Source organism: Ambystoma mexicanum, chromosome 6p (genome assembly GCF_040938575.1).
Source record: "Ambystoma mexicanum isolate Mex_15411 chromosome 6p, UKY_AmexF1_1, whole genome shotgun sequence".
In the NCBI taxonomy this organism is placed as follows: domain Eukaryota; kingdom Metazoa; phylum Chordata; class Amphibia; order Caudata; family Ambystomatidae; genus Ambystoma; species Ambystoma mexicanum.
Genome location: NC_090935.1, coordinates 20,053,415 through 20,065,506, shown reverse-complemented (window position 1 = coordinate 20,065,506; position 12,092 = coordinate 20,053,415). Strand labels below are relative to the sequence as shown.

Here is a 12,092-nt window from a genome sequence, read left to right as displayed (position 1 = left end):
GATGAAGGAATCCGAAGAAGAACTTGGAAGAGAAGCTTGCTGCAGCTCCTGGCCCGTTGGTTTGCCCGGTGAAGCCGTGTTGCAGTACTGAAGCTCAGAATTCGCCTCGACTCGAAGCCCTGCAAAGGACGATTTCTCCCCTTGGGTCGGTGGGACCAATCGACCCCAAGACAAACTAATCTGGAAATCCTCTCATTGCTGGCTGTACTTCCATTTGCTGCTGCAGTAACCGAGTGCCAGGGAAAGAAACACCAAATAGAGTGCATCGTTTTTAAGTTCGATCCGAGCTCCATGAAGATCCTCTGGACCCGCTTGAAGAAGGACTAACCAAGCCTGAGCCACCTCAACAGAGCGTTGGACCCCAGAAGCAAGGAAAGTCTACCGAGTATCCGAGAACTGCACTGGTGCTATTGCCGAGTAGCTGAAACCTGAAAGTGCCGCTGATCTGACCTTTGCCCATTGCTGCCGCCACCGTTCGAATCGTAGTGCAGGAGTACCCAGATGTCCTCCATCTTGTCTACACGATGAGGCCCAGGAACAAAGGATCTGCAGGACCTACAACAGGAACAGAAGCCATCTGGAACCATTCTTCAGACCTAAGGTACTGTAAACTAAGGGGCCTTAGTTTACACTTGTTGTGTAGCTTGCCAGCTCTCAGTTGAGACTTGTATTTGCTGCCTTTTGCAGAGTTGCTTGCAGCTTTGCCCCTCACACGCCTTTCAGCTTGTGGGCCAAAGGTGTTTTCTTCTACAAAGCTCTCCATAACATTGTGCAAGACTTTTTACTTACCTTCAAGTGCCTCAGCTCACCTAGACTTTGCTCCATTCCCATTGGCTGTCCTGGCTCCCTGAAGACTCTTCTAACCTCTGACTTTGTGCTTTGATCTGTTCCTCCAAAAAGTCATACATTCTTTACTAGTATAGCTGGGAAAGGGTTCATCTACATTGCATTGGGGGTTTAAAAGTGCTTACCTGTTTGAGAAACTTAACCATTGCTTCCTTCCCTAAACCTTTGCTTTTGACACCAAACTCAGTATTGCTTTAAATGTACCAGTGATATATCAAGGTCCACAGTGTCCTAACTATTGAAGTACCCTGAGGGTGTAGAAAGTGGCTGTGCTATCCCAAATGGGTATCTACTGATTTACTGAAACTGTGTATTTATGAGGTATATTTAAGTGTTGGCTATTTGCTCCCTTCTGAAGAAAGCTTATTCACGCTGTTAAATGTTTATTCAAGAAACCTTGAGTATAGTTTGATTTGGATACTTGTCACTGTGAAACTGTGTTGCAACCCTAAAGCTCACATTGACCCCTCTTGAGATAAGCCTGGCTGCTCAGTCACACTACTAATTTGTGTAGTACATGGTTATACCAAAGGTTGGGTTAACTATTGCCAAGAGGACAAGTCTCCCACAGGGTACTGCATACAATGTTGCTTAACCTACGTAAACGAAACAAAGCCTCTAAAGAAAACATACCAGCTCCTTGTTTCCATAGCACCAAGTGGAGACGGTGATCACATTTCTAAGAATGCCATCTCCAGACATTACTCACTGTAATTGTATTTCTGATGCTTGTATCTGCTTAGATTCACATGCGACCACCGTTCCTCTCCTACTGGAGTCAAAGGTGCATGGATGGATGTTGCGCTATTGCTGTTTTTCTGCTTTTTTACATCTGTACTCCTGCTACACTTCGTGCTATCTCATGTCTGAAACAAAACAATCTGAGGGACCTCGACGCGTGAATGACCATGGGTACAGTAGACATCACTCCAGGGATAGTATTAGTGACACGCCCAGTTGATGTCCCTTTTTGAAATCTCTAAAACAAATCCTACTCGGACTCTAACAAATCTTTAAGAAACTTTGCAGTCTGGGGGCGCCCGCAGACTTTTAACCACTTTGGAAACTTCGGTCAAATCCGTTATTCAAATCAAACGTTATTAACAGTAGAATTTTGATGGGTCCTATGTGTCTCCGAACGACGCCCTATAATAAGTATTTGATGAAAACTCAGTACGTGACATCAACGGATATCTGGGTCGCAAGCAACGCCCGCACACAAGAAAAAGCACAAATGAGCAAAAAAGTATGTCTGTTTTAAAATGTTTATTTAGGACACTGGCCCCACATGAGATGTCGGCACAGCTATAGCAACACGTTTCGTGCCTCGTCTGGGCACATGATCACACACAATAGAGAATGCCATTGGTGCATTTAAAAAGATCAGTCACCTACTCTTTGCACATTACCCATATATTACAAAGTGAACAAAACGGCCATTTTGCAGTGTGATGTTCTCCATATACATCATTCCAACTCGCAAATGGTGCGTTTTCAGCCATAGTAGCACAATGCTATAAAGGAAAACAATGTAAGCATTACAATTACCATAGTTCATGTCATCCTAATGATTTAGTAACCATTCACATATCTAGAATATAGTCACAACCAACATTCGCACCCGCTACAATTGTGCCTGCATGTCCTTAATGCAATGAACCTGTTCCCTGACCAAAAGTGTGCTGCCATCACCCTCAATCTAAAATGGCTTCTATACACACACAAGAAATACGTATTCATAAAAGTATTTGATGTTTATAGTGCCATTCAGGTGTTATGATACTGCTGTAGTAAACCTTGCTGGGACGAACAATATTTATATTCTCCTCCTGAAAAGCAGTCCTAACCTTTTCGAGGACTGGTGTGATTTTATAAACTTTCTCCAGTCCTGGAATATGTGGAGATAGTAGGAGGGGGAAATAAACTGCTCCCCAACTATGTTATTTACCGGTAATATAATACATTCCCACCCCAGTATGATGCAAGTACTGTGACGCCTCCATGACAGTGCAGATGGTCTCTGCATCAACAAGGATGCAGACACTGCCTTACCTGATGTCCGCCTCTTCCAGGAGGAGTAAGCACTGGATTCAAACACTGTCTAACCTGTTATCAGAATTCACCAGGATAACTCTGACACTGAATTCTCTGGGAGGTTGCAGACCCTTGCGCCCTATGTACTCCGTCTTGTCCCAGGAGGAGGCAGACCCCCTCACCCGGTGTACATTGTTTTGTCCCTGTAGGTAGCAAAGGCTCTCGCCCAGTACTTGCATCCTCTAGGAGAAAGCAGACACTATTACGATGTTCTTGTCTTCTCTTGTGAAGGTCCGCCTTACACAGGAACTGTCTACGTCCTCGGTAAAGCTCCACAGGTACCTAAGTATTTCAACTTTCTTTATATTCTTCTCTCCCCACCCAGAAGTCTTGCACCCGCCTGTAAAGGACGACGATGCATCGGAAGCCCCTGTTCTCTATATCCAGCTCCGACACCCCAGCAGAGTGCTTCCTCGAGTGCGGCGGAGCGTGCTGGCCAGACTGGTGATGGTGCGCCCTGGTATGTAGTGTTCACTAGTGTCTGTTTGGTAAACTAAGTGTCCTATAACATTTGTGTCTAATAGGAGCCATGTTAGTGTTTTTCTGTGTGTGGGAAGAATAATTGTCAGATGGAATGCAACAGAATGTGAGAGTAGATTGAATTGTTTCTAATGCTTTTATGCTCGGACTATTTCCTGACCAAGCACTGCTTTGTGGTGCAGTGCCAGGTCCTGGGTCGTCCTTCTGCATTATTTTACTAGGACTTGAATAGCAGAAGGCGGTGGTCCAGTCACTGTGTAAGCCATAGGATGACATTTAAGCACTAGACTCTTCTTCCTAGTCGGGATTTTTTTATTTTTTTTATCGATTGCTGTGTTGTGTACCTGGGATGTACAGGCCACCATCTATCGCTTTGAAGATATCTGAATCTTCTTTCCCCACTTGTTGTAGCAGCAAACATGGTAGTGGTCTTCGACTTCAATGTATGGAGTGATTGGGTGTTCACCCCAGTGCTCACTGCTTCGTAGACAGCCCATTCTCCCTCTGTTGGTCTGAGGACTGGTTAATCAGGTAGGTCGCACAGGAGGCCTTGTGTACTGTTCAGTCCATGAGCTGCCTAAGACCGCTGCTCTTAAGAGGCCACTTGACAGGGTAAAATAAGGGATGTCTTTTTACTGGAGGGAATCGGTGAACACCAGTAGATTATGTGAGTAATTTGCTTCAAGTCAGCCAAGCATTTACTCTAGGAAACATTCAAAGCAGTTCCAGGCACTTCTGTCTGAAACACAGGATTGTTGAGGCCATGCATACAGTGCTGGGTTTGCCCACACCCAATCCTTAAACCTAAAGATAAGCCAACAGTCCAAGCCCTGAGTGTCTCATGCAAAGTCTTAAGTTACTGGGGTTTAAATGTACAAGAACATATGCATGCATGATTCACTGGGAAGACAATAGCAGGACACTGGCAGGACCCTGGGGATGACCTGGGCAAGCAAGGCAACCAGGATAATGGGATGGCACCAAAATGTCCTTAGGAGTCCATGGTTCCAACGGAGGTTTTGTTTCCATTGCATAATGAAAGGTGAACAAAATGCAGCTTTATAAACCACTGGATTCAGTCTGCATTAGAAGTGGCGATGGTTTTCCCAATGAACAGAATCGGAGCCTCAAACATCCAGAAGCTACCATCGAATGGCCCAGAAAGGCTCTTATGTGGTTACTGATTGGTTGGGGTGGGTGGCCCTGGCTCGCAGATTGCTTGGAGGACTGAAGTGCAGAGACTTGATGCTTACTTGAGAACTCCAATGTCTAAAAGCAGGTAAACCTACTAACCTTTAGTTGGGTTCTCTGGTAGCTGCATAGGCATGTGTGCCTGTTGCAGATCTCTGCAGTCTTCAGAAGTCTCATACGTGCACGCAAGGTTTTAGGTGTTGTGGCGGACCATAAGGACTCTCTGTCCCTATTGCTAAATGCAGATTCCCTGCATACAATCTATACTAAGGTGCTCTTCGAAATAGTCTTCCTTCAAACCTATCTTGTACCTGACCCTACCACTAAAGAAAACGCAACGTAAAAGCTATCGGGTAATTGTATATATATATATATATATATATATATATATATATATATATATATATATATATATATATATATATATATATATATATATATATATATATATATATATATATATATATATAATTTCTGATGTTTGTTAATCTGCTTAGAATCACATGCTGTGCATAGTCCGACATCCAGTGGCTATTGCGGAGTATTGCATTTTGTTTTTCGTAGTCGAAAAGGGGACGTCGACAAGGCGTGTCTGTAACACTATCCCTATAGTGACGTGCGGTGTACCCACAATCCCTCACGCGTCGAGGTCCCTCAAATTGTTTTTTTCTGCCCAGATATTGGTTGCCTTTACGCGGAGCACCTCGAGAGACATTGCAAATTCATTTACTCGACCTTTGGTCATTTATTAATATAGATTTACATAAGGTCCCTCCCCCGACGTAGCTGCGAAGCCTTTTCTCCGCCGAGTAAGAACTTCGACGGCGGGTATGAGACGGAGGCCATAAGACAGTAGGGAGTATGGGGTCGTGGGACATTTCTTGTTTCTCTCTGAGAATGCCTTTCCTTTTCCCCTCCCTTTCCCTCGGGGTTGTTATCACAGTGAAAAATGTTCTCAGCTATGGAGAGGACACCCTTTAGGTTTTGCCCGCATTGCAAGGGCAAGTTTACCTGGAAAGACGAGCATAAACGGTATAACCGTTGCTTGCCCCTCGACCACAAGGAAGACAGCTGTGCGGCTTGTCAGCTTCATAAGCCTAAGACTTTAAAGGACCGCAGGGTCAAAAGGTGGGCGGCCTACGCCATGTCGAGGTCCGATTCCTCACCCGCCGCCGCTGCCGGAATGTGATAACACGACATCCGTTACGGAAGTCGTAGACCTCTCTAAGGAGCGCTCGCGCTCCTCATCGTCTGTCCTCAGCCCCGACAAGTTCGGCTCACTCCCTGCTTATGGGGATGAACACCCCGGCGGCACTGACGCACACAAAAAACACTCCCATAAACACATAACCCACGGCTCTTCTTCGTCGAAGACGAAGAAACCATCAGCGCCAACGGAGACGCAGGTTCCACCGGCGTCCTCCTCAGACCGTAAGAGTCTTAAGACCCCCTCGCAGACGCGACCAGCGACTGGGCTTCCCCCAGATAAGGGCGCTACCCCCAAACTGCCAGACGAAGCGCTCTGTCAGAGAGCGCCCGTCACCGTAGAACGTGCGACGCCCGTAACGTCAATACCAGAGCCCTCCACAGACAGATTAGTCGTCGAGAGCCTGGCGAGGATCGTTTCCGCCGATGGCCAGAAGCGGACGGCGAAAGATACGCTGAATACCGCTCAGAAGGGTAGAGAAACGCTGAAAAGGCCTGAAAGAAGGCAGGAACTGCCCCCTTCATCTAAAGGGACTCCTAGCCTACCAGAAGGCTTTTCAGACGTCGACGGAGACCTTTCTTCGACGTTATGGGAGAGGTCAAAGCGTTTTCAGCCCAAAGACCCTTTTTTCACCCCCCCCCCCGACCACTCAGAGGTACCTCATGAGACCCTGGAGAGACTCCAGTTCTGTATGGAGAGGTTTATGGAGACCCAAAACCTACCACCTCCCAAGAGGGCAGGAGAGGGACCTCAGATGGACCCCAGGGCTAAATTCCCTAGGCTTTTTAATCCCTCCCAAGTGGATATAAATTTATATGACCTCACTGAAGAGGACCCCCACTTTTAGAAGGAGCATGAATTTTTAGGCAACGAAGAGGAACAAAACCTAGAGGAAGAAGGTTTTGAAGAAAATCCAGATATAGGTGGGGGGCTTCGGAGAAGACCCAGAGGAAGGTGCTTCACAGTCCTGGCAGTCCCCATCAGCGTTTTCGGACCCTGAGGTACTAAACCTGTCCCCTCCTGGGGACTCGCCTAATAGGAACACGTCACCTATTGACGATCAACCTACATTTAATGCACTACTACGCAAGGCAGCAACGCATTTCGAAATAGACACTGGGGAGATTTCTCCTGACATTGACTTTGTGGAGAAAGTAATCAAGGAGAAACCCCCTGTCAGCCAAACCATTCCCTTCCTCGCCTCAGTAAGACGAATTATCCCTGCACTATCTACACCCGCGTTGGTCAGAGGGGTCAACCCGAGGATAGAAAAACTATTCAGTCCCTCCCCTTCAGACCCGTTGTACGTCAGGGGCCACTCCGTACCAGACTCCCTAGTGGTGACAAATGCAAGGAAAAGAGCAGGGGTCCCGCTGTCTACCAGCGAAGCACCACCAGATAAGGAGGGCAGAAAATGGTATGCCCTGGGGAAGAGGATCACCGCCTCCGCTGCTTGTTCCGCAAGGATTGCAAACAATTCCTTGCTAGCAAGTTACGCAGACGCACAATGGCGCAAGCTACGTAAAGACGCCGAGGAGGTACCAGAACCCCTACGTACACGTCTTCTGGCCATGATTACTGAAGGGACCCTAGTCAACCAAAGCATCGTGAAAAACACTCTGGGTGCTGCAGAAACGCTGGCCGTTCCCTAGTCCAAGGAATACTCCTCAAACGCCATGTTTGGGTGCGTAATTCGGGGTTTAAACCTGAAATACAAGCATCTCTAATCAACAAGCCTATAGAAGATGGCAACCTCTTTGGAAAGGCGGTTGATGAGGCACTAGAAACGGCAAAGAAAGAGTTTGACACCATCAAAACCCTAGACCAGATTTCTAGGCCTCCTAACAAACGTGGCTATGGCAATAGGCGCTTTTTTTCGAGGCCAACGCCAGCAGCAAAATCAGCAGCAGCAATACTCTGCAAACAACTGGTCCTCTAACCAAGGCACCAGTGGCCAATACAACCAGATAGGACAACGCCGTGGCAAAGGGAGAGGTCGGGGTTCTACCCCTAGAGGTTCCCAAGCCACCAACACCAAATGACTCGAAGATTCGGGTCACCTCCCATGCATCGCCGGTCGGGGCCGGTTAACATCCTTTCTTCCAGCATGGGAGGGAATAACTTCAGACCGCTGGGTACTATCAACCATAGCCCGCAAACTGTATAGAATTCAACAGTTCCCCAACGTACAGACCCCCAAGGGGACGACGCATGACACCAGAACACCTCGCCATCCTTCTACAAGAAGTCGACCAGCTACTGGAAAAAGGAGCTATAGAGGTTGTGCCTCTATCTCAGGTAACGGAACGTATTTATTCAGTGTACTTCCTTGTACCCAAAAAGGACTTAACCATGCGCCCTGTATTAGATCTGCGCCCAGCGAACAAATTTGTCAAACCTCAAATGTTTCATATGGTGACCTTACAGGAAGGGATCCCCCTGCTATCACAAGGAGATTACATGACAACACTGGACATGAAAGATGCATACTTTCATATTTTAATGTTGCCAGCGCACAGAAAATACCTCAGGTTTATGATAGAGGGCAAACACTACCAGTTCAGAGTGCTACCCTTCGGGATAGCATCAGCACCGAGGGTATTCACGAAAGTACTGGCAGTGGCAGCGGCCCACCTGCGCAGGTTGTCCATCCCAGTATACCCTTCCCTCGACGATTGGCTCGTAACAGTGGATTCTTACGAAACATGCTTCTCAAATACCCAAAAGACTTGTAGACCTTTTGTTCCAACTGGGCTTCTCCATCAACGAGAAGAAGTCCAGCCTAGACCCCAGCCAAGTCAAACAATTCCTAGGGTCTCTAATTCGAACAAAGGACGGCCTCGTCCTCCCCTCCAAGGAGAGGGTCCAAAACATGCTGTTTCAGATCCCTCAATATGTAGCAGGTCGAGAGGTGACGGTACGCAAAGCAATGCGATTGCTAGGAATGATGGCATCATGTATGTATTTGGTGCGCCTGTGCATGCGCCCAATGCAAGAGTGGCTCAACAGCCAGTGGTGTCAGGCCAGCGGACAATGGGACGATCTAGTGGTGGTCTCGCAGGCCTTGGTTCTCTCGCCACGGTGGTGGTCGAAGGAAAACCTGGTAATGGGGAAACCATTCGCCACCCCCGCAGTGGAAGCCACTCTAACCAAAGACGCATCCCTCACAGGATGGGGGGCTCACCTATCCCATCAGACTGCTCACAGAGTTTGGACTCTGAGCGTAGCTTCCAAGCACATAAACTTACTGGAGCTACTTGCTGTGTTCAAGGCACTAAAAGCCTGCCAGACGCACCTACAAGGGAAGACAGTGATGGTCCTCGCGGACAGCACCACAGCCATGTACTACCTCAACAAACAAGGGGGCACTCACTCTCCCGGACTGTCCAAGCTGTCCCAGAACATCTGGAAGTGGGCTCTCAAACACATGTTCCTACTGTCACAACATGTACCAGGGGAACTCAATCTGCTAGCAGACGAACTAAGCAGAGACTTCCCTCTGCCCTCAGAGTACGAATGACGTTTACACGAAGACATCGTCTTCAACGTTTTCACACAATGGGGATTCCCGGAAATAGACCTGTTCGCAACCCTGGAGAACTCACAATGCCTAGATTACGCCTCCAGGTACCCTCAGAAACAATCCAAGGGGAACGGTCTATCGGTTCCATGGTCAGGGAAATTTGTTTACGCTTACAACCCCTCCCCCCCCCCCGACTCTCCTTCTCAACAAGATTGTGCACAAGATGCACCAGGAACAAGTTACCATGATACTAGTGGCCCCTATGTGGGCCCGGCAGCCATGGTTCGCTCACCTGATGGAGATGCCTCTATCTCCTCCAGTGAAACTTCCTTGCCCGTACAACATGCTGTCACAGGACAAGGGCAGGACACTGCATCCATGCCCTCAGACCATGAACTTAGCAGCCTGGCTCCTGAGATCATAGAATTTGGACATTTACAACTCCAGCAGAGATGCATGGACATCCTCAGGGAGGCTAGAAAGCCTAACACTCGTCACTGTTATTCTAGCAAATGGAAGAGATTTGTCATCCGGTGTAGAGGAAGAAACGTCAACCCTGTTGACTGCTCTCCCACACAAATTGTTCTGTACCTGATCCATTTACTGGACTCGGGTCTAGTATTCAATTCTATTAAAGTCCACCTAGCGGCACTTTCTGCATACACCACTTCCCAGCTTAAAGTGTCATGGTGGAAAGTCCCAGTTATTAAAGCCTTTATGGAGGGGGTATACACCCTCCGAAAGCAAACCCAGCTCCCGGCTGGGACCTAAATGTGGTACTTACCAGGCTCATGGGCTCACCATTTGAACCCATGCACAAGGCAACTCTTAAAGACCTCACTCTTAAGGCCGCCTTCCTAATAGCTATCACCTCCATTAGGAGAGTAAGTGAACTACAGGCTCTTTCTGTTCTAGACCCCTTTGTAACGGTTCACAAAGATAAGGTGGTTCTACGCACACACCCAAGGTTTGCACCGAAATTCATCTCGAAATTCCATGTCAACCAGTCTATAGAACTACCAACGTTCTTTCAAAACCCTTCAAATTTGGGAGAAAAAAGCCTGCATACACTTGATGTGCGCAGAGCGGTCGTGTTTTATATGGAAAGAACTAGGCCACTGAGAAAAACTAATCAGTTCTTTGTCTCGGTGGCAGCAGGAAGAGAAGGAGATGCAGTCTCAAAGTCCACTATATCTAGATGGATTGTTCAATGCATCACTCTGTTTCTCTCTTGCTAAGAGAGAATTACCCTTCAAGCCAAGAGCACACACTACTCGAGGCACTGGGGCATCCATAGCATTCGTTGCAAATGTTCCCTTTGAGTCCATTTGCAAAGCGGCAACCTGGAGTTCTGTACACACCTTTACAAAACACTGTCTAGATGCCCACTCTAGATCTGATTCCCAGGTGGGACAAGCAGTATTAAGACATCTTTTCTCTACTGTTCCTTCTCACAAGCCACAGCCAACTCCGGGTACTGCTCGCTAGTCTATGCGCACAGCATGTGATTCTAAGCAGATTAACAAACCTCAGAAGACAATGCATTACTTACTGTAAAAGCATTTCTTATGGTTGTATCTGCTTAGATTCACATGCGTCCACCCTTCCTCCCCGCTCCGATGGAAGGAACATAGACATCTTTTTATCTCTCTCTCTCTTTTCTGTACTCGCTCACGTCTAGAAGGGTCCCTCAGGGCAGAAAAAATACAAACCGAGGGACCTCGACGCGTGAGGTATTGTGGTTACACCGCACGTCACTATAGGGATAGTGTTATAGACACGCCTTGTCGACGTCCCCTTTTCGACTACGAAAAACAAAATGCAATACTCCGCAGTAGCCACTGGATGTCAGACTATGCACAGCATGTGAATCTAAGCAGATACAACCATCAAATGCTTTTACGGTAAGTAATGCTTTGTTATATTATTCCCCGATGATGTTGCCGGGAAAAGTTTGTGGCGACATATAGGTGAAAATATTATGTTTGTATGTTTATTTGTTTGGTAATGCGCACCAAGCCCTTGGGTAGACGGGCGCAACAGAAACAAGAAATCTTAAAACTTAGTTACAGTGCGAAGGTAGCAATACATAGAGCAGTGATTGCATTAGGAGCAAAATACAAGGTACAAGATACATCAAATACAAAGCAATGGCAAGTCAAAGGAAGTCAATTGGTAAGTCAAGGAAGCATTATCATGAGTATCAGTATATGCACACATACACATACACATGTGTATACAACCTTACATTGCTGCGTTATCGTATATCGATGGTACATACAAATATGACCGAGCTGACGACCATGCGTGCACAGTTAACCAAACTGCAGTGTAGTTTGGCGGAAGCAAAGAGTCGTGTAGGGGCTGGAGAGGTAAGGTGTAGTTCATCAGTTCGGTGTCATTAGTGTGTAGCCAATTGAGTATCTTATGTCTGAATTTAGGGTAGGGTTGTTCTAGTCTGAGGTCGACTGGTAATTTGTTCCCACATTGTGCCGCTTTAACAGGGAAACTGGTTCCTCCTGCTGTCGAGCGTTTGAACCTGGGGATCTCCAACATAAATGAGTTGGCAGATCTCGTAGGGCGGGTAGTTCTTCTAGTAATTTTATCTATTCGGTATGAAGGTGCTACGTTATTCAGGCATTTGGAGGTGAGGGATGCTGTTTTGAGGAAAATTCTGTCCGTTATTTTCAGGCAGTTAACATCTTTCCTGAATTCGGTAATATGCTCTCTGTAAGGGATGTTCAATGCGGC

The 12,092-nt window shown here is 47.0% G+C and overlaps 1 protein-coding gene across 2 annotated transcripts in view; it reads left to right on the top strand.

Annotated features, from left to right (window-relative positions):
* Positions 1-12,092, top strand: part of LOC138511146 (zinc finger protein 37-like) — a 436,669-nt gene that overhangs the window by 164,766 nt on the left and 259,811 nt on the right. For both annotated transcript variants that reach the window (XM_069626646.1, XM_069626645.1), the window contains exon 3: positions 3,266-3,400. In XM_069626646.1, the coding sequence (XP_069482747.1) occupies positions 3,266-3,400 (135 nt within the window). The remainder of the gene's footprint in view (positions 1-3,265; positions 3,401-12,092) is intronic.